General features: G+C 44.3%; 10 protein-coding genes across 10 annotated transcripts; 7 read left to right on the top strand and 3 right to left on the bottom strand.

Annotated features, from left to right (window-relative positions):
• Window positions 1-26: 26 nt before the first annotated feature.
• F4813DRAFT_310826 (EXS-domain-containing protein) lies at window positions 27-1,842 on the top strand. The gene is made up of 2 exons (XM_049240876.1): window positions 27-347; window positions 432-1,842. The coding sequence occupies exons 1-2, from the start codon at window positions 257-259 to the stop codon at window positions 1,586-1,588; spliced, it is 1,248 nt and encodes a 415-aa protein (XP_049101994.1). The 5' UTR covers window positions 27-256; the 3' UTR covers window positions 1,589-1,842.
• A 475-nt stretch (window positions 1,843-2,317) lies between these two features.
• F4813DRAFT_310805 (glycosyltransferase family 15 protein) lies at window positions 2,318-4,160 on the bottom strand. The gene is made up of 3 exons (XM_049240875.1): window positions 3,265-4,160; window positions 2,741-3,179; window positions 2,318-2,672 (listed from the first exon to the last, which is right to left on the bottom strand). The coding sequence occupies exons 1-3, from the start codon at window positions 3,774-3,776 to the stop codon at window positions 2,367-2,369; spliced, it is 1,257 nt and encodes a 418-aa protein (XP_049101993.1). The 5' UTR covers window positions 3,777-4,160; the 3' UTR covers window positions 2,318-2,366.
• Window positions 4,161-5,711: 1,551 nt separating this feature from the next.
• On the top strand, window positions 5,712-6,915 carry F4813DRAFT_350712 (cytochrome b5). The gene is made up of 2 exons (XM_049242328.1): window positions 5,712-5,962; window positions 6,023-6,915. Exons 1-2 carry the CDS (start codon window positions 5,904-5,906, stop codon window positions 6,474-6,476), a joined length of 513 nt encoding a protein of 170 aa, XP_049101992.1. The 5' UTR covers window positions 5,712-5,903; the 3' UTR covers window positions 6,477-6,915.
• Window positions 6,916-7,496: 581 nt separating this feature from the next.
• On the top strand, window positions 7,497-7,958 carry F4813DRAFT_386897 (uncharacterized protein; the record flags this gene model as incomplete). The annotated part of the gene is made up of 2 exons (XM_049246484.1): window positions 7,497-7,586; window positions 7,659-7,958. 2 exons carry the CDS (start codon window positions 7,497-7,499, stop codon window positions 7,956-7,958), a joined length of 390 nt encoding a protein of 129 aa, XP_049101991.1.
• Window positions 7,959-9,547: 1,589 nt separating this feature from the next.
• F4813DRAFT_386896 (S-adenosyl-L-methionine-dependent methyltransferase) lies at window positions 9,548-11,165 on the top strand (the record flags this gene model as incomplete). Its single annotated transcript, XM_049246483.1, has 8 exons — window positions 9,548-9,691; window positions 9,773-9,825; window positions 10,105-10,171; window positions 10,220-10,247; window positions 10,300-10,312; window positions 10,366-10,798; window positions 10,856-10,940; window positions 11,008-11,165. 8 exons carry the CDS (start codon window positions 9,548-9,550, stop codon window positions 11,163-11,165), a joined length of 981 nt encoding a protein of 326 aa, XP_049101990.1.
• A 569-nt stretch (window positions 11,166-11,734) lies between these two features.
• Window positions 11,735-12,251, bottom strand: F4813DRAFT_350710 (uncharacterized protein). Its single transcript, XM_049242327.1, has one exon. The coding sequence runs from the start codon at window positions 12,083-12,085 to the stop codon at window positions 11,798-11,800; it is 288 nt and encodes a 95-aa protein (XP_049101989.1). The 5' UTR covers window positions 12,086-12,251; the 3' UTR covers window positions 11,735-11,797.
• A 664-nt stretch (window positions 12,252-12,915) lies between these two features.
• Window positions 12,916-15,097, top strand: F4813DRAFT_401034 (major facilitator superfamily domain-containing protein; the record flags this gene model as incomplete). The annotated part of the gene is made up of 4 exons (XM_049248348.1): window positions 12,916-13,419; window positions 13,583-13,674; window positions 13,743-14,000; window positions 14,064-15,097. Exons 1-4 carry the CDS (start codon window positions 13,184-13,186, stop codon window positions 15,095-15,097), a joined length of 1,620 nt encoding a protein of 539 aa, XP_049101988.1. The 5' UTR covers window positions 12,916-13,183.
• A 1,992-nt stretch (window positions 15,098-17,089) lies between these two features.
• Window positions 17,090-18,526, top strand: F4813DRAFT_386894 (MFS transporter; the record flags this gene model as incomplete). Its single annotated transcript, XM_049246482.1, has 6 exons — window positions 17,090-17,266; window positions 17,326-17,530; window positions 17,582-17,685; window positions 17,736-17,908; window positions 17,960-18,447; window positions 18,492-18,526. The coding sequence occupies 6 exons, from the start codon at window positions 17,090-17,092 to the stop codon at window positions 18,524-18,526; spliced, it is 1,182 nt and encodes a 393-aa protein (XP_049101987.1).
• Window positions 18,527-19,673: 1,147 nt separating this feature from the next.
• On the top strand, window positions 19,674-21,183 carry F4813DRAFT_310768 (enolase C-terminal domain-like protein). Its single transcript, XM_049240874.1, has 4 exons — window positions 19,674-19,963; window positions 20,027-20,136; window positions 20,191-20,302; window positions 20,351-21,183. The coding sequence occupies exons 1-4, from the start codon at window positions 19,788-19,790 to the stop codon at window positions 21,096-21,098; spliced, it is 1,146 nt and encodes a 381-aa protein (XP_049101986.1). The 5' UTR covers window positions 19,674-19,787; the 3' UTR covers window positions 21,099-21,183.
• Window positions 21,184-22,035: 852 nt separating this feature from the next.
• Window positions 22,036-24,236, bottom strand: F4813DRAFT_401031 (uncharacterized protein; the record flags this gene model as incomplete). Its single annotated transcript, XM_049248347.1, has 8 exons — window positions 22,036-22,330; window positions 22,406-22,423; window positions 22,568-23,009; window positions 23,060-23,248; window positions 23,346-23,453; window positions 23,518-23,605; window positions 23,705-23,786; window positions 23,842-24,236. 8 exons carry the CDS (start codon window positions 24,234-24,236, stop codon window positions 22,036-22,038), a joined length of 1,617 nt encoding a protein of 538 aa, XP_049101985.1.
• Between the last annotated feature and the right edge of the window lie 1,311 nt (window positions 24,237-25,547).

Here is a 25,547-nt window from a genome sequence, read left to right as displayed (position 1 = left end):
TCGGCAATACATATGCTAAGCTCAATTAAAAAAAGAAAAAAGGTAATTATCTGGCATGTTACGAATATCGATCCTTATCTATTAAACAATTGACACAAACACCGTCCACCAATTACACCTCACGAACAAAGATATTCACAACCTCGGTATCTCACCAATTCGAATTCTGCAACCCCCGATCTCACTCGTTAGCGTCCGTCTGGACTTTGGTCACGGAGCAGGGTCTCGATGCTAGGTTCTCGGAGTCGGCAGCGCCATGGACGGTGATCCAGCAGTCGAGCCGGAGCTTGACTCCTTCAGCTTGACGTTTCCCCTGCCGTACCGCGTCGCCTTTATAATTGTGCTAGGTGTGTATTTTATTCCCCTTCACTATTTGTTTATTCCTCCCCCGTCGTACTCTCCACCAATTCGACCCTAACATCCTCAAACAGCGGTCTGGGCTTGGGGCATCAACCTACACTACCTATACTTATCCGGCATCGACGTGCCCTCGCTGATCCGGTACCCGGGCCGGTCCTCGCCGCACCACCCGACGCACCACCTGTCCACCTACCGCCTCGCCACCGTGCTCTCCGCCGTCTTCGCTTTCGCCCTGCTCGTCTTCTGGGCCTTTACGCACCGCGATCCGGACCTGGTGCTAGCCTGGGACTGGCTCCCGTTGCTGTACCTCGCCGTGCTCATCGGCATCCTCGTCTTCGCGCCCTTCTTCAAGTCGCTATCGCATAGCGGGCGCACGCGCCTGCGCGCCACGCTCCGCCGCATTAGTGTTGGTGGGCTTGCCGAGGCCAAGGATGGCAAGTTTGGCGATATTCTGCTGGCTGATGTGCTGACTAGCTACGCCAAGGTCTTCGCAGACCTGTACGTTGCAATGTGTATGTTCTTCCGGTCCGAGGGTAGCGCGACTGCGCGTCCGGACCGCGGTTGCGGAGGCACTTTCATGGTGCCGCTTGTCATGGCGGTGCCTTCGCTTATCCGTCTGCGCCAGTGCCTCATTGAGTACGGCCGAGTGCGGCGCGGGCGTATCACCGAGTCCACAGGCTGGGGTGGCCAGCATCTAGCCAACGCGCTCAAATATTCCACCGCGTTCCCCGTGATCATCTTCAGCACCTTGCAGCGGAACTCTACGGGTGGACAGCCTCCGCCTATTGGTTACTACCGGGCGTGGATCGTAGCCTGTATCATTAACTCCCTGTACAGTTTCTACTGGGACGTAGCTAAGGATTGGGACTTAACACTATTCGACGCAAATGCGAGGAATGCACCAGACCTGGCGGCGTTCGGCCTACGGCGGCGTCTGAATGTCGGGCCACCGGCGTTGTACTACGGCGTCATCGCGATGGACCTGATGCTGAGATGTACGTGGAGTTTAAAGATAAGCCCTCACCTAGGCCGGATGGCTGACTGGGAGGGATCCATCTTCGTGATCGAGTTGCTCGAAGTCTTCCGTCGATGGGTGTGGATATTCTTCCGTGTCGAGACCGAATGGATTCGTAATATGAATGTCGCCGGTCCTGGTGCTGACGACATCCTACTCCCAGACTACCACAATAACAATATTCAAGGCCCCAGGTATCAAGATGACGACTAGGAGTGGAACATCGGACGAGGACGGTCACGATATGGGATCAGAAGATAGATCTATCGAAAATTTTAATAGAAGGAGTATCACGGAGGGGGTGTCATCACGTTATAAGGATCATGAGAATATAATAAGGGGTGTATATGTCTGTCCTATATATGTTCACGTCTTGGCGTCATACTTGCATTGCAGGCGTTGTTTGTTAGACTAGGTACGGTTAAGCAGGTAGGCTGTTGATTGCTAGCTAATATAGTACTAGGATATGCTAACCGGGTATATATCATCATTGGAGGCGTAGGAATATGTAGTGAGCTTTCTTGAGGCTATTGTTGACGGATGTTTCACATGTAAATAGTTGACAGACTATATACTTCTACTCGGGACTTCGTTCATCGGCATGGCATGTAGCGAGTTCTCTAAAAAGGGTTATGCTGACTTTCTCTATCAACCGTCGTCACCTAGTATCAATGCATTTTTTAGGTTATTGTCTTCAATTATTCGTTTCGAATTCATCAAATGCGCACATGCGACTACCTACAGTTCAGTAGGTCTATAAAACGACTGCCCCTTGGTATCCAGTTCTTCCCGTCCCTTTTTCCCATGCGATGGTTTGATATAAGTACACGTACGCCAAAAGCACCGCAAGCGCCAAGGCTATGCTTTTCCCAGATACATATCCAATGCGACTAGTGACCCAGTGGAAATTCGAGAGGAAGTAGTAACAATAGATATAGACAGCCAGAATGCCGATCGCAGCAACCGTCGACGGCCGCCACGGTATTCTATACTATAGAAACGACGCGAACCACGGCCGTTTTATGGTGGTAGGCTGCTTTAGCTTATTCAGGCAGTACGAGCCATAGTTCCTTGGTGATGGCCCGGGACACTCGCAACGGCACCCGATACCGTTGTCCTCCTCCGCCGCCCACGTTCCGCTCCCGAGTAGCTGTGACTCTGGGAGTTGTCCGCCTGGCGCGTTGGCCGGACATTGGTATAGGAGAGCATGTCGATATCCGAAATCTTCGAAATGGTGTACCTTTCGCGGGTCTGCAAGCATCGCTATGGCAAGAGAGTGCACCGCCGCGTCACCCCACTATGATACTGTTAGTTTGATCGTCTTCAATTCGACGCGGGAATCGTAGATTCTATTGTACTACTTACCCGCTCAAAGTAAAATCCTCCCTTCTTATCTAAATAGTCGAAGAGGTCCTGGTACGCCCTTGTTCGGAAGAAATCCATATCAGCAATCTCGAAGTTGCTCCAGTAGTGGCACAGACTCCACCCATCGCCATACGCATCGCGGTTCGGCAGCCAGCTCATGAACCGGCGGAATGGGTACGGCATCCATGAAGCTGATACCGTAGCCTTCCAGAGGCTACTCGTGGGAATACCCATCATCTCCTTCCAGTCGGCGATTGAGCGGTATAAACCCGGACATGACTTTCCCACTTCCCATAACGCAATCGTAAACCCGTAGACCTTCTTATGTCGTGCCATCTGTACAAAGGGATCGTACGTAATCGCGCAGGTAAAATCGACGTCAGGTTCGAGCCGCCAGTACCATTTGTACTTCTTTAGCACATCGAGCTGATAAAATTTGCTTTAAGGTTCGTCAGTTCGGATGGTGATTCTAAATGCGCCATACGCTACGTCCGTAACTCTCCTCTACAAGGGACGAAACTTACCCCGAATAGAAGCGACACATATGGTGATACCCTTCTTCCCCAGCGTGTGGGATACCCCTTTCTCCTTGCTCCTTAATATTTTGCTTCGCTGCATCTATATCTACACCTTCGGGGAACGTCCATTGCGTCTGCGGTATAACATCAAAGGTGGCCAGCCCTCGGGCCGTTTTATTTAGAACCTCTATGAAGTTGGGATCCCATTTCTCATCGTTTAGGAATACGTAGGGATAGTTGAACCACCTGTTGAATTGCTGTTCTATCGAGGTAACTGTCCTGTTGGCTTTCTCCAGTTCATTATTCCGTGCAAGCATTACCAAGGCCGCATTTTCTCGTTTCGCGCTGACGTCGGGCTCCTGGCACGAGGTGAAAAAGGGTGCATCAAGCTCGCTCGCAGGTCGTGGCACGCTATATTGCCATTGGTGTACGACAACTTCGAAAATAAAAGGCCCAACGACAGTAAGTATTAGCCAGAGTGGCAGTCGTCGTGCGGGACGGATAATCCGTCGTAACATGGTACGGGTTCTGTCCTCGTGCCCTTCTCAGATCATGGTCCAAGTGTGTCTTCCTGCAAATTCGAGGAAAACGTCGGGAAAATGATATCGATAGCTAGGATGGGATCGATTGGACTATGACAAATGATAAATCAAAATAATGCAGGGGGACAAGAGAAAAGGGAGAAGGGTCCTCAGCATGTAAAAAGAAGGGCAACAAAAAGGCAACAAAATCCACACACGCGCCTGATAGCTGTGATTTTCCAACCGATTAGGACTGATTACCTCCAGGCTGCAGGCTGCAGGCTCGGGGTTAAGCCTCTGCGCTCTGCGGCACGGAAAGCTGAGAGGTGCCAGGAAGATGGACTGGGCTGGCTTAGATGCTGGATGGATGGCAGATGGCAATTGGTAGTGAGGCTGAGCTGCAACAAAATTGGACGGGGATGCAACACAAAGCGTGGAGAATTAAGTAAAAATAGGAGAAATCTTTCATTTCAATGAGCCACGGTCCTTGTATTATGGTCTTATGGTTTTGACACCAAAATCCAATTGTCGGTGAGTGATAATAGATGGGATTTGCCCACCGTCAGCGTTAGTACTACATTCTCTTTTGTTGCGAATTTGAATGTTGTCGAGGTTTAGTTTTATTTGGTTTTGTTTGGATTGGATTGGATTGGATTCTCTTGCCTGGTGCAGGTCCCAGGTGACATCCTAATGTTGGATGGATGGAAGGCTTTGAATAGGAGTCTACACCTCATCCCAAAGTCATCCTTGACCATCAACCCAAAGTCTAACCCGATTTGGCAAAAGCTGGGGCCTTGGATCCAACATTTTGATTGGTTGCATTTGACGGGGTCCGCTTTGGGGTGAGCTTTGTACGACTTTGGGGTAAGTTTTTAGCGTTTTTAATCATTAGAATAAGGCTAAATGCCCTGTAATTACAGCGCATTATAACTACTAAGTTCCCTGTATTATAGCGCTAAGCACTTAGGTTTTTAGCGCGCTTTATCTAATTAATTCTTAATCGATTAGGAATTGATTAGATATGCGCTTACCTATTTTTTATTTTTTATTTATTTTAAAATAAACTTTTTATATTTAAATAAAATAAAATAAAAATCAATGGTTAATCGATTAATAATTAATTATTAATCAATTATATTAAATTTATTTATATTTTATTAAGTCTTATAATGCTATATAAAAGCGTATATTTACATAAATATAATGTTAGTGAAATGGTAGTTGAGTTTTGGGTGCGCTAGTACTATTATGGTGTAAAATGGTCCACATATGCCTGATTGGGTTAGACTTTGGGTTGATGGTCAAGGATAACTTTGGGATGAGCTGCGCCCTCCTTTGAATAGCAGGTACATGTATGTACTACATGTAGGTACTTTAGCTTGCGTCTAGATACCTAAGGTAGGTAGGTACCTACACGTGTATACCTCCTAGGATACCTAAATGGGGTTGCAACTTCCAAGGTTGGTATTCAAAGTCATCATTGCCGAAGGGACGAACTGTACCTAAAACTTTATGTACCTAAACCTGTAATACCCAACCTACAAATTTACCCCAAGTACCTATATAACTTGATGGCATCACCAATTCGCTATTCCAGGTAGCACAGCCGCGTCATAATCCATCACATAAAAAGTTCACTTGCACAGCATGAGGATACTTAAAGCATTTTGTAAATGCGCTGTCACAACAAATCTATCCAATATCATCGTGAATAGTAAAGATTCGGATATCTTCAATTGCCATGGGCCGTGATATTAAACATATCGAGAATAGAAATAATAGTTAGGTTAGGTAGTTAAGGTGAAATAGTTTAAACATTACTAGGTTAGGCTAGTTAACTCTAGTTATCCGAAAGTTTAAGCAGGCTTCGGATGATATGTACCTAGAAGCCGAGCTCAAGCCATGTGCGGAATACCCGGACTCCGATTGATATGCAGCCCCCACATTTGCCGAACTGCCCGCGATTTAACTCTTGCTTACCTCTAGGTTACTAAACTATAAGCCTATCCTTCAACACCACTTTTATAACTCCTTCAGAGGCCACACATACATGTACGCTATCCTTTGAGTATCTACGATATCGTCTTCTTATCGCGTAGCTTGTGTTTGTCAATATATTAATCAATGGACTTCGTCAACCATCGCGTGGCCCAAGAGGCTGCTAAGGACCCCTCTGAGATATAGTGTGTTCCTACAGCTACCCAGGGTTATCGCCGGAACCCAAGCTAACAAAGTTATCGCAGCACCGGTTTCGTCACGCCGCTCAATATCATACTCCTCCTCATCACCCTGTACACGACATATGTACTCTACAAGCCCTCTCCTCCGGTATCGTTTCCGCGCGAACCGCCCGCCATCGTCTTCCGGACCTTCACCCCACGCACCCTGCTACCCTTCAACGGACAAGACGGCAAGCCGGTGTACCTAGCAGTACGCGGCCGCGTCTTCGACGTCACGAGCGGTCGTAACTTCTACGGCCCCGGCGGCCCCTACGAGAATTTTGCCGGTCGCGATGCTTCGCGCGGCCTTGCGTTCCATAGCTTCGACGAGGATATGCTGACTAAGGATCTCGATGGGCCTCTAGATAAACTCGAGGGCCTTGGACCTGAGGAGTGGGAGAGCTTGCAGGGCTGGGAGGAGAGGTTCAACAGCAAGTACATGGTTGTTGGAAAACTGGTTGCTGCGGCTGATGCGTAAAATGGTCTCGACGAACCTGCGGAGGTTACATCAGATATGATGAATTATGGCAATGTTATTGAGCGCTCGGTCTTTTATTTACAGCTAGTATTGGCTGGTATTACTATCTATAGGTGGAAAATAAAGGATTCTATCTACGGAATATAAAGATGCTCAATCGAGTTCAAGCCCATGTTGATATTAGTTTGCTTGAATTACTTGCACGCCTAGAAAGTTTCATTGTTATGAAGTAAGTCTATCTTGTAAGGTGATATTGTCACCAGCCAGCATTTTCCGACTCGTATGTAATAAAATTCCTTCTTTTGTAAGTAGTTAGTCGTATTCCAAGTATAAGTTCCATAAATGTGGCTAGATAGACACCTCACTACAATGTTAATGCCTTAGGTGTGCTCGTGGGATTTTATTCCTAAGGCTACTACACTGGAAGCTGTCTATTTCTAGATTTATATAACCTTAGTTACCTACATAGGTACGTATGTTTAGCCTGCAATTGCTGTTTGCTTGTTATCTCGTTCCTCGTGGGTGGTAATCTCCATATCCAACGGGAATTTTTATCAACTCACTTTCCTCTCAACATGAACTAGGCACTACCTTCACCCAGAGGTATCCTCCACTTAGTACTCTCTACCCAAAGGTAAAGACAACTTGAATCATATTTGCCATGATGTCCTCCCTTATCCTTATCATTCTGACCTTCATTTCGCGGGTAGCTAGCTGCCTACCCTACGGCAGATACCAATGTTAGCATTTCAAACCCTACGTTTCTTGTCGATGGCGTCTGGCCTACAAGCCTTCCGAATGGCACTGTCGTATTCAACAATGTGACAGCAGGCGATGAACGTATAAGTTGGCTGAACAGCTGGCCCCTATTCCCTCCAATTTCGTACTACCCCTTTAACATGTCACTATTTCCCCCTTTCCTAAATTACAGCAAATTCTAACAAGGCCTACCAGTTCAACGAACATTGGAAATACGACAATTTTGATGAGTGCAAATGGGCCATGAACTATATATATAAAATGTCCTCGTCGTCAGTTCCGAGTGCACAGAGTATTGTGAGGCCGATACTTACAACTGGGGCAAAAAATACCATCGCATCCGCTACATATGTGAGAAGCTGCGATAGTCCCATCTTTTTCATGATCCTTCGGTACTAATACTCCTTAAACCGTTTTGGCAAGATTTTGGGAGACGGTCAAGACCCCCATATCTGGTGTGACAACTTCAAGGCGAGAGTGATGCGTAACTGTGCTTTCTGGGAACCCGACTTCTTCAACTACAATATTGGCAGAGCTCCAGCGTTACCTGGGATTGATAGCTGGGCTGCCACACCCGCTGGAGTCGTGACAATGCCTGGCATCAACCTCAGATTCGACTTCAGCCTAGACTGGAATCCCCGTGACGCACAACACGACCGTGTTAGATCAGCTATCCGTGAGGCAACTTGGGCTGGGGCCGTGTTCGCCAACGGTCTTAGATGATTTTCTGTGATGTATAAGTCTCTAAACGCTGGTGCTGTGAGTGGAGGATCTTTGCGCATAAGCAATATCTTTATACCAACCCTGGGATATTATCTTTAGGTTGAGTTTGACAAGTCCTACGTACCACCTAGTTCACAATATCTTTATAAGTATGAGTTTCGGGAAGAGGCAAAACGAACGAACCTATCAGAAGAGTAAGGTCATTATATCCGAATTAATCCCTATACTTAATGTAGCTATGAAAGCCATTCTTAATTGATAGTTTGGTACAATTTGCCTTTTGCGACATATCATGCTGAACAATGAATTAATAATAAATGCACCAGCACGATAGAATTTGGCGTATATTAAGTCACCGATCCCAATTGTATTACTATAGAATAAGATGTATCTATTGAGTACCTGGGACAAATATAACTCCTTTTTTACTTTATGAGTCGGCCTGCTCCTTTTGAAGTTTCAGGCATTACTAGGCAAATAAATATACGGGCAGGAAGTCCAACAAAAGCCATTCATAGGAATAGCACGTATCAACCGTATAGGGAGGTTGTTGTTTAGTACTTGAGAATGGGCAAATCTTTTATTATCTCTCAATGCTGTGGATCCCGTAGCTAGAGTGACCCAGGCACTCATACAATGAGGCAGTTGCAGCTTGCATCGTATGCATATATAAACAATAGCTAGACCCTATTCTAATCTTAATTGACCAACAATATCACTATTCTAGGAATCACATCCTACTATGGTTATGAAGATATTATAGTTTCCCGTAAGAAATGAAGGTACGAAGAGGTAAATAGATATACAAATTTCAAACTTGGTTAATTGAGGTATTCATGTAGTGTACGAGATGCAAATGGTTTCGATACGAGGTCATGGTTGGAACACGAGACGTTGTGATATATGGTTCCATTTTTCAATTTTGTGCCCAGGGATTAATCCCCACGGATGGAGCCAATAGATTGAAACCCCTTATATCGACTCCCATATGCGTGATATCTACTTCATAGCGTGCCAAACTCCTGAATTTCATGACTTCTAGAGGTATGTAATATAAGCAATCTCCATATTACTTAATTCAACATCTTCTAAATCTATGACCTTGTTGGTAATCTAATGTGATATGAACCTTGGGCTGATATGGGGAAGTCGTATTCCCAGCTATGGAGCTATGTATGTACACCAACATTCGCAAAATTCTACGTGTCCAATGAGGAGCCACCGGTCTGCAACTCTCTTAGACCATTTAACCGGCCAACTGTAGATATCAAAATGTCATCGATTATCATAGTAAGACGATTCCACGTGATCGGATATAATTAACTAACAGCATCTCTATGCCAAATTAGGTGCGTATTCGTGTTCTTTATTATGTAGTTACCCATCAAAAGGTTAGTCTAGACCGGGCTAGCGACTAACATTCGATGCCGACTAGTTTATGAGCCATGCAGTTGGTGTATTGTTCCATCCCAAATCCGAATCCTACATGTAGAACTAACGGCGCTATTTAAACTATCCACTTCTCCTCATTTTCAGATGCATTCGAGGTTACCAAGATATTATCTAAGGTCTTTCATCACTCTTCTAACATGGCTAATCACGATGAGCCCACGCCAGCGGCGACGACTTTAGGTAAACCAGCTACGTCGGCTGGGCCCGCTAGCCCTACAGAACAACCAGCGCCGAATGTAGTACCAGGATGGACAGATGAGCCAATTGAAGTTGCTCCACATGTAAGAAGATCCGACATATTCAAAGCCATCAATTTTAAGAAGGGTTGTAGCGCGTGTAATTAACTGACAATTATCTATAAGGAGGAGGGTGATGATTATGATGATGCAGATTCTGCTCTAGGAGAAGGTGATAAGTAAGAAGTGCCATTTCTTAATAAGGGTTACCCTGCCGAAGCTAGTATAGTCATGACGATATAAAAACACAAGTCTAATAAGAAGCGATAGTGCGAGTTCGACAGCATCCCTGACTGAGAGTGTTCTGGAATATCGCACACTTAATGGTCGTACGTATAACAGCGGCAGGCATGGAACAGATAAGTACTGGGGGCCCAACGATGAGCGGCAAAATGAAGCCATGACATGAAGTGAGCCGCAATGACTCGAATTGTTTTAAATCTTCTAATGACTTTTAGTCACCATTTCTTGACCCTTTGTCTCGGTGGCAATCTTTTCCTAGCACCTCTAAAGGATGATATAAAAGTGAGCGTACAGATCTACCTTATCAGGAGTTTGGCTAACATTCTACAGCGAATACTTGACATTGGTACTGGAACAGGTGATTTAACCCTCAAAATAAATCACTAGTTTATTACTGACCGACTATTCAGGGTTATGGCCAATGTAATCAAATTGTTCCATGTCATATTGCATTCGGAAAATTAACAAGGCTTTAGTGACATAGGAGACGAATTCCCGAACTGTGAGGTTGTTGGAACAGATTTATCACCGATCCAACCATCGTGGTGCCCACCCAACGTCAAATTTGAGATCGACGACCTGGAGCAAGAATGGACATACGCCCCTAACAGCTTCGACTACATACACATCCGGTACATGGTAGGCAGCGTGGCAGATTGGCCGAAGTTATTCAGGCAAGCATTCAAAACGCTCAAACCCGGTGGATGGATCGAGAGCTTCGAGGTCGAGGCCGACTACCGTAGCGACGATGGCACCCTAAAACCCGACTCGGCTATGATTATGTGGCGCGACTTGTTCACCGAAGGCGGCAAGAAGCTAGGCTTATCGTTTACTCTCATCTCAGACGACGTCCAGAGGAAAGGGATTGAAGACGCTGGTTTTGTAGACATGACGGTCAAGGATATTAAGGTGCGTTGTCTGACTTTTCCGAGTTTAGGCTGTCCAGCTTTTCTAATCATATCATAGGTACCTATGGGTCCTTGGCCGGCAGACCCGAAGTTGAAGGAGATTGGGCAATGGGCTCAATATACTCTTGAGCAGGACCTAGAAGGTGAGTGACTTTCTCTTATTTGACTATCTGGTTGGTAAATCTGTTAGAAACTAACATATTCTCATAGGTTATGTTGTGTTTATGTGGAACACGGTCTTAGGCCGCTCCTTGGAGGAAATGCAAGTATTTCTCGCAAGTTTCCGCAAAGAATTACGGTCTAGCAGGACGATCCACGCATACATACCACAGCGGGTTGTATATGCGCGAAAGCCAGAGGCTGCGTAGATAGACCCTTGAAAACAACGATTGACGAAGCGGTTTTATGACAATATGTTGTAGTAAATACTGAAACGACGGCGGGAGAATGTTACAGAAAAGCAGATGATACTTAAAAGTTTTTAATTGTTGGTAACTAGCTTTACTGATACTTTAGTATATATAAAATATAACTATATAAGACTTAACCTAGTTAACTTACAAAGAATCGATTATCTAGCCTGGGATATTATCTGTAGTCATAAATGGCACGTGGTATGCTGCTTTTCTCTCTCAGTTGCTGAAGAGCCTAATAGGGTAGGTTGTGCAACGTATCTAAAGCGTCTATTGGCTGATATATCTGTCGTATAGTTTGCCTGTAGATATCCCTGTTTCCGCTCGGTCTTCCGAAGTAAGACTCGAGCTACGGAGTTACTTGGCCCACCTAAAATAGCTATCACCTTATAACCATCTCAGTCTTTTCGTAGTTACAGCTTTTAGAGCTGATAAGTTAGGTAGGTATGTAGCTAAGGGACCTAATGTGCTCTTTTACCTTTCTATACAGTAAGAGTTTAATGCTTGAGTCTTTTTTCTATCTACCCACTTTCTCTCCGAGTATCTGCGGAATGTTATGCTTCTCGTAGATATCTAGAATGAATATTTCAACTGGTAACTAAAGTGTTCATCAGACTTATACCTCCCAATACTACAATTAACCCCGAATGCATAACTCTAGTTTCAGATACCCGTGTGCTATCGCTCGTTGACGGACCGGCAGCACCGTTTGCAAACTGTACGAAGAAATCGTTTGTTAAGCCTGCAGGTGTGCATATCGTCCCTGCAGCACAGTCCATCACGACGCTCCACTGTCCAGCGGCGCAGCGTTGCCACTGGTTCGTAAGACAGTTCCATTGGCCCTCGGACCCTTCACACGATGATCCCTCTGACATTTGTCTTTTTTCAATCGTGGCGTTGCCATATCTGCTTCCGGAGTTGCTTATTCCCGGTTGGTCTGTAAAATCCGAGACTGATAATAGTGGCTTTGTAGGCGACGCTAACGGCGATGCGAGGACTAACGGCGTTAACAAATGTAACGTGTTTATGATAATTATGGATCTGGAGTATCTTTCTTTGGAAGGCATCGTGATGTGTAGGAGGTAAGTAAAGGATTTGAAGGCGATGTTGTTGTTTGTAAGCTCTGTTCTATGATAATACTGCGCTTAGAACTATGAATATATGGGTTAGGCGTTAGTCAATAACATATATTACGAATTATGGAGTTATATAAAAGCTATAGCTACTATTCCTATGAAACTATTGTGATTGCTTTATACGCCTTGCCGTTGTGCTTGTTCACTGCTGTGTTACGTGGCTTCCAATCGGCACTGCTGCCCGAACCAAACGTGGGCATATTCAATTGGCAAAGATGCTTTAAAGTAATCTAATTGTGATGGTTTCACCTCATCAAGGTCTTTATAATTTAACAGTATGTAAAAAAAAAAGTCGAATACGAGTCTTCGCGTGATCCTAGCTTTGGTGTGCGGATAATGCATTTAACTTAGGTACCTACCGCCTACTACGATTGGAGGAATAATAATGAAAGGAATTGATAGCATCAAGTAGAGGTAGCTAGGCATTTATTCTTCGCATGATGAGGATATATATCCTTGGCTTCGAGACTTGGACGTAAGGGATAATGGTTATGCTCTTCTAGTGGCTACATAGACCCCTTGTTGGATAATGCCGCATATGTTAAGTAATGACATTTATGAAATTACAAGATACCTTTTGGTCAAGTGGTCAATCTGACAAAATGTAAATGGCAAATTTGTCTCTTGTTGGTTGTTGCCTTGGCGTTTTAATAAGAGACATAATTTCATGTACATGGCCCATACTACCTGCCTCCCATTATTTGCTACTAGTATATTTTTCTCTTGTTAATTATTCGGATGTAAATTTACATCGCTCTTCTCCCTCAGTAAAGTGTTCCTATGTTTGGAGGTTAGGAAAACAGGTAGTTAGTTAACTACCTACCTTCTATAGCAAAAATGTCGGATACCCTATCTTCAATAGGAGGAACAGATTCCCCTAGGCCCAACAACAACATCCCTCAAGACTTTAGACGTGGGTTCCGCTTCTGGATTGTCATCATAGGACTCGGCATTACGTCCCTTCTAGCTGCGTTAGAGCATACTGTGGTTACAACTTCAGCACCCGTGTTTCTGACAGAGCTTGAATTACGAGAGAATTTCGTTTGGACAACGAACGCCTTTTTTATTTGCAGGTTTGTTATTTTCGCTCAGTTGCAGACGAGGGATTCGCCTTTCAATGCTAACTTAGTGGCTGCCACACAGTGCCGCGTTCTAACCTCTGCTCGGGCAACTATGCAACATCTTTGGTCGACGATGGATTTACATTACTATTGTAGCCATCTTCACTCTCGGCAGCGGTATATGTGGTGGGGCAGATACTGGTGCTATGTTGATTGCAGGCCGCGCGGTGCAAGGTGTAGGGTCTGGAGGTATCATTATGATGAACAGTGAGTACCTAATTCAAGCATTTTTCTCGGGGCCCCTGAGGAAGCGCTCACACACTCCTTACTACTAGATATCATAATATCTGACCTAGTCCCATTACGTGAAAGAGGTAAATATACAGCTGTTGTTCTGGCTATATTTGGGATTGGCACATCTTTAGGCCCTTTCATCGGCGGCGCCATCGTTGTCTCGACGACCTGGCGCTGGGTCTTCTGGATCAACCTCCCAATTGGCGGGACATCACTTATAGTAATGTTTCTGTTTCTACATGTGAACTATGGCGAATCCATATCGTTTTCCCGGAAAATGAGGCGCATCGACTTTATAGGTAGGTGATAACAACCTTCTTATTTACTATACTGAATGAATAAACGCTGATTGCCTATTTCAGGCAACGGTATACTCATGGCTAGCACTGTAGCAATTCTCTATGCACTGACGTATGCGGGAACCGTCTTTGCATGGTCGTCGTGGCATACTCTAGTACCATTTATTTTAGGATTCTTTGGCCTCTTCCTATTCGCAGGTTTTGAGATGAGCGGCTTCTCAGCAGAGCCAGTCATGCCGGTGCGACTATTTGCGCATCGCACGTCTATCATTGTCATCATTAATACCTTTCTAAACTCCACGGTGTACTACTGGTTCTTATATTTCCTCCCCGTCTATTTCCAGGCTGTCGCTTTATATTCGCCGTACCGCACGGGCTATTCCCTATTACCCCAATCTCTTTTCGGGATCCCGGGCGCTGCGATTGCGGCAATTGCCCTTAGTCGTTGGGGCAAATTTACGCCGCTACATTTTGCTGGGTTCGCAATTACTACTCTTGGTATAGGCTTGTTATCGACAATGGGAGAGAATACCTCCGTAGCGGTATGGGCTGTCTTTCAGTGTATCAGTGCTCTTGGCATTGGCATTGTCATTGATACCCTTTTGCCTGCCTTTCAAGCACCCGTGGCCGAGGTATACCAAGCGGCTGCTACCGCTGCGTGGAGTTTTGTCCGCGCATTCGGAAGCATTTGGGGCGTTGCCATACCAGCCGCCATCTTCAACAACCGCATCGATGAGTTATTGAACATGGTATCTGATCCTGAGGCACGCCGGCTACTCTCCGGCGGTGGTGCGTATCAGCAAGCGGCGGCCAATTTTGTCACACGGTTTCCCCCATCTGTTCAAACGGAGATTCGTGCCGTGTATCGAGAAGGCTTGAAACGAGTGTTTCTGATCGGAGTAGCTTTTGCTGGCCTTGCAACGTTGCTAGTCTTATTAGAGCGAGAAGTACCCCTGAGAAAGGAGCTGGATACACAGTATGGACTCAAAGAAACTATGGGAAACCCCCCAAATGGCGATATAGAAGATATGAAGACCTTGGAAAGTAGTTCAGCAGAGAAAAGGGCTAGTACTGGAGGTTTCAGAGAAGTAGTCTAGCAGTTCGGATAGACCGTACCGCATTGTGACTAGTTAGTAGGAATCAAACTTGTTTTGATATTGTATTATAAATTTACCCTTTGTATATTATCCATACAATGTCGATTTCGGCTTCCATATTTTATTATTGCATCTACTGATATATTGTACCTAAGAGGTAATCTAGCTTTCAATAATAACAACTAAACTTTCTCCTGACACTGCACCTGACCTTAATAAATCTAGCCCATCTAGAATTCCTCTAAAGCTCCCTGGTAGTACTTGCATCGGATGTGCTCTCAACTTCCCTTCATCGAGAAGGCCTTGCAGCATGTTGGACCATTGTACCGCCTGATCACGAGTTTTCTTACTTGCTTGCCTTTCATACCCGTTAGACAAATGGATATCTTCTCCGAGAATTTCATACGCAATCGGAAATTCGGCTCGAACAGCTCTCCGAGTCTGTAGTTATGCTCCTGCCATATACCAGCACAGGAAAAGGCTCTTGGGCGTGGTTTTCGGGGTGCGGTTGGAGATGAAAGGCACTTCCCCAAAGTGCAATACAGCTGGTAACGAGCCCTAGTCCCATGGCCGCCGCCTGTTTGTCAGGGTATAAGTGGGTAGGGGTATCTACAGGGGTCCATCTACTATATAAGGGGCGCACAGCGCCCTCGAAAGAGGATAGAAGGCCAGGCGTTACTAGATCAATACAATATATTATTTGGTCTACCTACCCTAGACACTCACTCTGTGTATGACATCAATCAACGGGTATCTCTGACACTGTTCAACCTTCCAACCGGCTGGTATGCGAAGAGTTAGAGTGGGAGGTATGCGAACATATTGCGCAAAGGCACCATTTTCACAACCAGATGGATTAGATCCATACACCATACCACAAACCAGGTCCCCTACGCGGAGCTTTGTATCAGTTTCAGGTCCGATAGCGACCACTGTACAAGCAAATTTGTTCCCGATGATGGACCCCGGATAGGGAAAGTTGGTATACTTGCCATTGTTCACAATATGAAAGGTAATGATTTAAATTACGGAATATGTGTATTAAATAAGTTCCTGGCAGGTAAGTTTAACAATATCATAACTGTGAAGAAAAGCGCAGCTACCTACCTCCTAACCTAGGTAAGTTATATAATGTCGTGCCTATGAGTATTCGGACTTAAAATGGGTCGGATTCGGAGTAGATTTCGGGGTGGGGCGCTTATACGGACCGCTACGGTTAACTAGGTACTGTTGGAAGGTGCGACGTCTAAACGCATATATAAGATTTCCACCACTTAAAGTGGGGTATTATAATTCTTTTCTAATACAACATCCTTTTACTACATTATTCCACAGTACCTAACATACCTCATGTATAAGAGAGACTGTACCAAAACTTAAAAGGTACCTAGGTACCTAAGGTAGTGATGCAGAAAACAGATTTTTTCTGGGTCAACTGACAACCTCTAAGCTGGTTAACCTGTCAATAATCTAAGCTTTGGTGTTCTCGCAATCAGGAGATATCTGGTCTAGATGTCACGTATACGACGCTGTGAATCTACCGAAGAGTGCCTCCTCCACCTCCGCATCTCAATAGTATACGACATAGGAGCGCACTGGCTTTCAGACTATAAGGTGCATTATTATTAGGTATATTATATCATGTTGAAATGCCTCATATCCTTAGATCCCACTGGATTTTTTCGATCCTTGCTGTTCCAATGCTTAGGTACATATTTACTATTGGATGGAAACTGTTGTGATACCCCAGAGTAGGGGTCAAGGAGAATGTTTTGGCTTGCTGCCCTTAGACCTTTTGGGTCTCTAAGTTTCGGCGTCAATGCTTGTAGATTTGTGCCTGAGCGTCTTATTCTGGTGCATTACTCATAGGAGGCACGCACCTTAAAGCTCGTGTCTGTCTTCAGTTTGAATTTCTGAATCTAGTAACTTTATTACTGTCCTAATATATTCAATTCTATCGAATCCATCGTTGCCAAGTGTGTTCTTTGCAATATGGAGCATATTTCAAATGTGAACAGCAAGAAAAGCCAAAGACTCGAGTACATCGAACAAGTTACAGACGATGTTTCACTCGAAAGGCCCGAAGCGAAGACAGACGACCTTGGCCAAAATACCAATAGTGCTGCAGCGGAAAAGAGGCTGGTCAAGAAGTTAGACCTGTATATTCTTGTAAGATGGTGTTTCTACAGTCTCCTCAGTCGAGCTACTGATTGTTACTCTTGTGATAGCCTATTCCGTGGTTCATGTTCTTTATAAGCTGCCTAGATCGAAACGCGATAGTTAACGGCAAGCTCGACGGGTTGGACAAGCAGTTACACATGAAAGGATATCAGTATAACACTTGTGTAGCGATATTTTCCGTGGGTTATATAGTGGCACAGGTCCCGTGTAATATGATTATAAACCGGGTCCGTCCGTCATATTTCATGGCCGGTATGTCATACTATAAAGCATGCATGGCACGCACTAATGTGGCTTGTGTAGGGTTTATGACAGCATGGTCCATCACGACTCTATGTACGTTCTTAGTGCACGACTATACGACAATGTTAATCGCACGCTTAGTGCTTGGTTTCGTAGAGGCACCGGTAAGAATCCCTGACATTGTTGAGTTCTTGCTGACTTATTGGATATAAAGTTCTATCCCGGGATGCTATATATGCTAAGCATGTTCTACACGAGGAGAGAGATTGCCACACGGATATCGATCTTTCACACAGGTAGCACGGCAGCAAGTGCTTTTTCTGGGCTCATTGCTGCCCCTATCTTTACGAAATTAGGGGGCGTCTATGACCTTGCTGGATGGCAATGGTAAGAAGTTATAACCAGCCTATAAAACTTAATATAGGCTAACTTTTATAGGTTATACATCATTCAGGGGTCACTCTCGACAGTAGTTGCCATATTTGGGTTCTTTCTCTTGCCAGACAGTCCACTTAAGCATCGGTGGCTGACTCCGGAAGAGCGACAGTTAGCCCATGACCGTATTGTTAACGATACTACATGGAAGCGTGAAGGTACTATGAGCGTTATGAAGGGTTTCAAAGAAGCTGTTCTTGATTATAGAACCTGGTTGTTCTGTCTGGCGTTAAACCTTCATCTATCTAGTCATGGTTTTCGGAACTTTCTACCAACTGTCGTCAAAAACCTCGGCCTGGACACCACGACGGCCCTCGTTCTTACCTGCCCTCCATATATCCTCGGCTCTCTGGTATCAGTCGCCATTTCCTGGTCTAGCGGTCGCTTTGACGAGCGAACATGGCACATCACGCTCTCAAAAGCAGTCGGTATTATCGGATATGCCATTAGTATGGCGACACTTAATACCGCCGCTCGCTACGTGGGGATAAGTACGTAACATTAAAAACATCCCTTTTACTAATTCTTTGGTAAGACCAAGAAGAAGTTATGGCTAATTTATTCGGTTAAAGTGATCTTTGTGGGAGGTACCTATGGTGTAAATGATATCATATTGGGGTGGACAAGCTCGACCTTAAACCAGTCAGATGAGAAAAAAGCTGCTGCGATTGCTATGTGCAATATGTTTAGTAGTATTGCCACGGTTTACAGTCCTGTCAGTACTATACCCCCACCCCTTTTTGGCCCACCAAGAAGAGCATACCTTAGGGTAATTCTCTTGTGGCTTGGTTTAATGAACACTGTATCTGCAAATGCAATCCTGACTATTTTCATAGTACCTGTGGCCGGATTCAGATGCGCCGCAGTTTATCAAGGCTATGTCAGCAGCTATTGGTTTCTCAGTAGGAGTTGTTATCTGCACTTGGCTATTGCGAACTATGCTCGCGAGGACGAATAAGAGGGTAGGACAGGATGGCTCATCCGTTTCAAACTTCTATGTATATTGAGTAAAGCCTTTCGCTGGATCCCCTCTAGGGGCATTAGATATTTGTTCTATGATTTAGAGTCCTTGTTATTATTGCTACGCTACTGCCGCTGGCCTGGATGATTTCAAATTACATTCAATATCCACCGCCAAACGAAGTTGACATAGCTTAAGCCTTAATATTAACTGAAAACCAAAGGTCAGAAATAGCAAGAAAGGCCTCGTTTAACCCCTCCAAAGCTACTTTCTGTAGTCAAACCTTTTGCTACCGTTTTATTCTATTACCTGTAACTTATCTGTAACTAAACAGAAACATCTTGACTGGAATAGTTACCTCATTTTTTAATCAATTGAATATTCTTTGATATTTAGCTAGCTCTCACCCTTGTACCTATTATTTAAAGTTGTTTACTCCCCTTTTATACAACCGTAGGCTAAGGACACCAGCTCTGTTTATTTACCTAATATTTAATAATACCATCGAGACATTCATAATTGAGGTAACTAACAGTCGCATTGACATTATCCCTTACCACATAAATGCCTCTTTAACCGTTTCAGAAAATTTGTTCAGTACTTTAGGCTCGATTAGTGACCTACCCAAGTGGATTCTTCATAACTAGAGCTACGATCATCAATCAGGCCATATTATGACAAATTAGGGAATGGCTCTCATGTGAGCGAGTATTTTATTGGACAGTACCCCACAGGTACCCCAGGTTGCCCCTCCGAGGAGAACGTTGTTTATACCCCTCACCCGTTATATTAATAAAGGCTGCTAGCATGTCTTAACCCTATTTTTATAGTTAGAGCTTCGAAACGTACACGGAATTTCTCGAAGGTATAATGGGAAAAATAAACAAAATCGAGTATTTTCGGCTGCCGCCACGTTGGTTATTCGTCAAAATCGTGGATGACACAGGTTGTTATGGATGGGGTGAAGCTTCCTTAGAAGGACATACACAGGCCGTGGAAGGTTGTCTTGATGCCTGGGCGGAAAAGTATATAGGATACGAAGCCGAGTGAGTTATTAACACCATCCTTTGAGATTTTCAAATTATCGCGATTACTGACCAAACACTAAGTGATATCGAGCACATATGGCAGCTGTCATATCGTGGAGGTTTTTACCGAGGGGGGCCCGTTCTCATGAGTGCCTTGAGCGGGATAGATATTGCGCTATGGGACATGAAAGGTACGAAACACCCCGAGAGTATGTTGAAAATCTAGAGTGCTAAAAGATCTCCAGCTAGGAGACTAAACGTTCCAATCTATCAGCTGCTAGGTGGAAAAGTCCGAGATAAACTGCGCGTATACGCGTGGATAGGGGGTGATCGCCCAAGTGATGTGGAGACACAAGCGTAAGTATCATTCCACTCAAACTATACCTCGATTCTAAATTCAATCAGAAATGTCCGTAAAGCCCAAGGGTTTAATGCGGTCAAGATGAACGGTACCGAAGATCTCGGATGGCTAGACTCTCCTCGTAAGCTCGATGAATGTGTGGAACGTGTTAAAGTAGTGAAGGCGTTGGGTCTCGATGTCGGGGTAGATTTCCACGGACGAGTGCATAAGCCGATGGCAAAGCAACTAGTTGCCAAACTAGAGCCTTACGACCCTCTATTTATCGAGGAGCCCTTGCTAAGTGAGAATATTGGTGGTATCAAGGATATTGCAGCTCGTACGCATTGCCCAATCGCGCTTGGCGAACGTCTTCACAGCAGATGGGATGTGAGACCGTTCTTGGAATCTGGATGTGTTGATATATTGCAACCAGATATTTGCCACGTTGGAGGTATATCCGAAATGCGCAGAATTGCTTCTGCTTGTGAGACATACGACGTTGCGCTGGCGCCGCACTGCCCATTAGGGCCAATCGCGTTGGCGGCAAACGTCCAGGTTGACGCTACAACCTCGAACTTCGCGATACAGGAGATGAGTCTCGGTATACACTACAATGTTGGTGGGCAGGATCTGACAAGTTACACACTGAATCCTGAGGTTTGGAAGGTCACAAATGGGTATATTGACTTGATGAGCGGGCCAGGTCTTGGCATTGACATTGATGAGGTACAGGTACGGGCCTTATCAAAGGACTCCAAGGCATGGGTAAGTCCAGTATTCTCTGGTCCAGGGAATGAATTGAGGGAGTGGTAATAGAAAATGTACTATAAAGGAAGGTCGTTGATAAGTTAGACTTAGAACAACGCCGTATCCGTATAATAAACCACGTCCAACCACCAAAGAACCTACCCCCGTCTAAACGGACGTAGACTATCAGCTACCTACCTAGGCACCTACTTTTACGACATAATTATTGAACGTGTATGTGCCTACCTTATACTTATTAACTTATTGGCTCCTTGGACGGGATACAATTTTGTGTCGTCTTGCCCGTTCCTAAACATCTATTGCGGATCCATAACCCCCTATACATACCCAAATCACTCCCGGTCAAATATAACGCTAGTATGCTCTTTCTAGATTTAAAACACGAAGGGTGAATGAATCAAGTATTCCAATGGCTTCTCCGTGGGAAATGTCAGAACTATGAAGCAGAAGATCTTTGACACTGACCCGGAGGTATCTGCCGGCTTGTTCAAATATAACTCTTTTCAATTGCCAGCCGTAATTCGGCCGACAGCAGTCTTTACGACCCCTTACATGATATCATTCTCCCAAAGAGCCTCACATAATTCAACATGATCTAGAAATAAGGTTAATAATATAAACGGGTATTGCGACGATAATTTCTCAATTACCCAACACCACTAAGCACGTAGAGCAAGTTCCATATACATTAGGTTACTATTTAATATCTAGTCTACATCGGATTCAACAAGATATAACAAGTGTATAAATTCTATGCATCTAGGATGATAAAAATACAATATATTCTTCCTACATTTTCTCTAAGATATCAAAAACTTTTTCAAACAATCCCTAAACAATCGCCAACGTCTAAAACCTTAAGCGGCTTAGATTATTAGTAAAATAAAACTCATTAAGCAAATACGCTTAACGAAGAACCTAGAAAAGCGTTTAAATACGAACCATATAATAGGTACCTAACCTATACTTATCGACGATTTCATTATGGGTTCCAGGATCTATTACCGGGCCTGTAATTGCCAGTCCTATCTTCGTCGGGATCCGGGCCGTCGGGCCCATCATTGTCAGAATCGTTATCTGAATCAGGATCTGGAGTTGACTCTACGTCTGAGTCGCCACCAGGCGGCGGAGGTGGGAGCGGAGCGGCCGGCGGACTGGTAGGAAGGACCTCAAAAGCCGGGTTCCTATATTGAAAACTTGTATGATTAGGGGCTATATGGTTCCAGTTTGTGTATGCGCGTAAACCACCGTTGTGTGTATTGCCGGCGTCCTGTCCACTATTCAGATATTTTCTAGTCAGTGATTTCAAGCTTGAATAATTCGGGTAATGTATAATTTTAGAGCTTACTTACCCCGGTGGATGTGTATAACTGTCCAAAACATATTAGCGTTAGTTATATCCTCTTATAATAGGTACCTGAGTACTTAACCCAGGAAAATTACGAAAGTGAAAGACACTCTTATGGATCTTCTTAAGTGCATGTTAATCAACAAATAAATCTGGTTTAACTTACCTGAAAGGCATTATTCTCTCGGGCTTCGTCCACGATACGTCTAGGGCGTCGAAATATCCTACAGGCTTTCGGCCGATACCTCGATATCGCCTAACTTTTCTCCGAGCTAGCGGCAACATCGTGTCGACAATCCACTCAGCAGTAGGGAGGTAATCAGAAAGAGGTACGGTATTTCCGTCTTCGTCTTGTATTGTCTCTGATATGGGTACGAGGTCTTCAGAATTGGGAAATTCAAAGTGTTCGAGTAGTTCGATAAGTTCTTCCGAGTAAGGGGTGTCAGGAGGGGCGATGCGATTATTCACTGTATTTACGGGGATTTGATTCGGTCTGTCAATTTCATTCTCGTCCTCGGCCAGAGGTATATGTGCTTGAACCATTAATCGAAGGGTTTCTCCCATGAAGTATCTAATATGCCAGTCAGTTTTACTCCAACCTCTTGAGGCTATAGTTAATATTTCCTCAAATTAACATTAACAGGAGATTATAACCTACTACTATAAGTTAGCCACTGCAGATGAAGGAGTTTGAGGAATTCCTCGAGGAATACTCCTAAGAGGAGCATTTCTAGGGTACATACCATGTCATCCCATGGACGAACACCTATTTCCGCGATGATAGCATTTGATAATATACCTTCGGGATCGTTCTCCATATTTGCTTCGCCGAAATCACCTACAATGACTAAAATCATAAAAGTTAGTAACTTCATTCTAGAATAAATACTGCTCGAATTATTAGGAGTTCAGAGTATTATCTTAAAATAAATGTGAACACTTACCTTCGGGGAATGCGTTAGTTTCCAAACCAATATTTGGTCGCCGGCCTGGACGACGGGGATGATAGTGAATGAAAATGTTGTTCTGCACAAGGTCGCGGTGGGAGATATCTATTCATAGATGAATTAGTTTATAGAACCTTGAAGGATAGGAGATATTCACTTAAATACTTACATTCCCAGTCCTCTGGTTCGTCATGGCTACCTGGCGGCATACCAAACATTAAGAATCGGATGGCTGTGGCAAGTCTCTCAGCTACCAACTATAACATTGAAAGTTAGCGTTTTCTATTAGTATTCCTTTTTTAATGTGAATATAATTATTATTAAATGCTTCACGAGCTTTATAAAGAGGTACTTACCCAAACAAAATGCTCTGGTACTGGCCGGTTCCATTCAGTGTATTTTTCTATTAATTGCTGCAAAGTTCCGCCGTTGCAATATCTGTAGCGAATGGTTAAATTATGAAATCCAGAGGAAGGTTATTCCTAAGACTTACCTAAAGTACAGAGAATAAATTGCGTTCTCGCCGTCTCGTATCCGCTGCCAAGCGACCAGTTCGTTGAATAGTATTCTCTTGACTCCGTCAACCACGATAGGTCTCGGCAAACGGCGGTATCCTGAAATTGGTGCCGTGGAAACCCGAAGCTCTAAAGGTAGGTCTTCGTCGTCGGTCCCAGGCCATTCACCAACATTATAAACCTTGTTGATGAGGATTTCCCCTGTGCCCCTAGATTGAACACTGAATACTTTATTAAATTTGATGGAACCAATGAATACTACACCATCCCTAAGAATCAGAGGGTCTTCGGACCATTGGTCCTCTTCTGAAACATCCAGGGTTGGAATAAGCACCCCAGGGTGATAGTATTTAAAACTCGCCGGAGTCGACATGCTGAATAATATAATATTATTAGGTATATTCGAGAGAATACATGCCATATAATTAATATTTTTCTCTATGGCACCGAAGAGAAGTAGCTATATATATATTAATTCTCAAAGATTAATAATATAATGAGCCTCCCTGGAAAGAGTCATCTATTGTCACTCGCGCGTTACACACCTGAACGTGAAAGAATTCTTTATTTATCTAGACTATAGCTTTGTCTATAATAACTTAGTCTATTGTATCTCTTTATAAAACCGAGGCGGTATTAACTAAACAACGATTATGAATTTAACATTATAAAGGCATTCTATATATCGTTTCGAATCGTAATCTTGAGAATAATGACGAACCTATCGCTTGATAGCTTAGAGGCCTTAACCAATAAGCTCTCAGATCAAATCCAAGAATTGCGTACTGCTGACAACAATGATATTCTTATGAGACGAGAGGCGGCGGGAATCGCGAGAAGATTGATGGATGAACTAATAGGCCCTGAGTAGTTGGCTGCTGAACAGACCGTCACGGTATATATTTTCATGATAGTATTATAACAGGCACCCAATGTACCTAATGACGGCTTGAGTAGCTTGGTGACTGGGCTGCCATCCGTATGTTTATGAGGTGGAAACTTTTCAACAAGATTCCCTCCGAAGGTAGCATCTCGTATGGGGAGCTAGCAGACTCTATTAGAGCTCAAGAGGTTCTTGTTTGTACGTTGGCTCACAATAGCTATCTCGTATTTGTATCTCTGACTTCTCAGCCCAGATGGGTCAAATGCTTGTCTCGACTGGTAAGCTTGTGTCGCCGGCATTTAACCGCGTTACCCACTCATGTTTATCACATCCTATAAGAGCGGTGATCCTAGTGGTTGCTGGTTCGCCATGATTCATGATGACTACCAACCCATATTTTCAAAATTTCCAGCTTTCTTCGAAAAGTATGGTCCACGAGAACCCCTGAGTAACACTCAACCTATGAGCTTTGCACTCGGGGGTGATGCCCAATTATGCATGGCCATTAACGGACGCCTACAATTTTGAATGGGTTGCAGAGTATGCAGCCGTTAATTCAGAGAGACCTCTGATCATCGATGTTGGAGGTAGTTATGGATATGCATTATGTGCAAATCTGATCAAATTTCCTAGCATTCCACCAAACAGGTGCGCGGTTGAGGATCGTGTAGATATGATCCCCAATATACAAAAAGAACACGAAAATGGCCCAATCATGAGAGACGCCCAAAATATTGCAACAGATTTCCATAAAAAACAGCCAGTTCAGGGCAAGCAATACCCCTTAATATTCGCGGCTCA

This window comes from Daldinia decipiens, assembly GCF_022478715.1.
Source record: "Daldinia decipiens strain CBS 113046 unplaced genomic scaffold F4813scaffold_7, whole genome shotgun sequence".
Lineage (NCBI taxonomy): Eukaryota > Fungi > Ascomycota > Sordariomycetes > Xylariales > Hypoxylaceae > Daldinia > Daldinia decipiens.
This window is presented reverse-complemented; position numbering and strand designations above follow the sequence as displayed.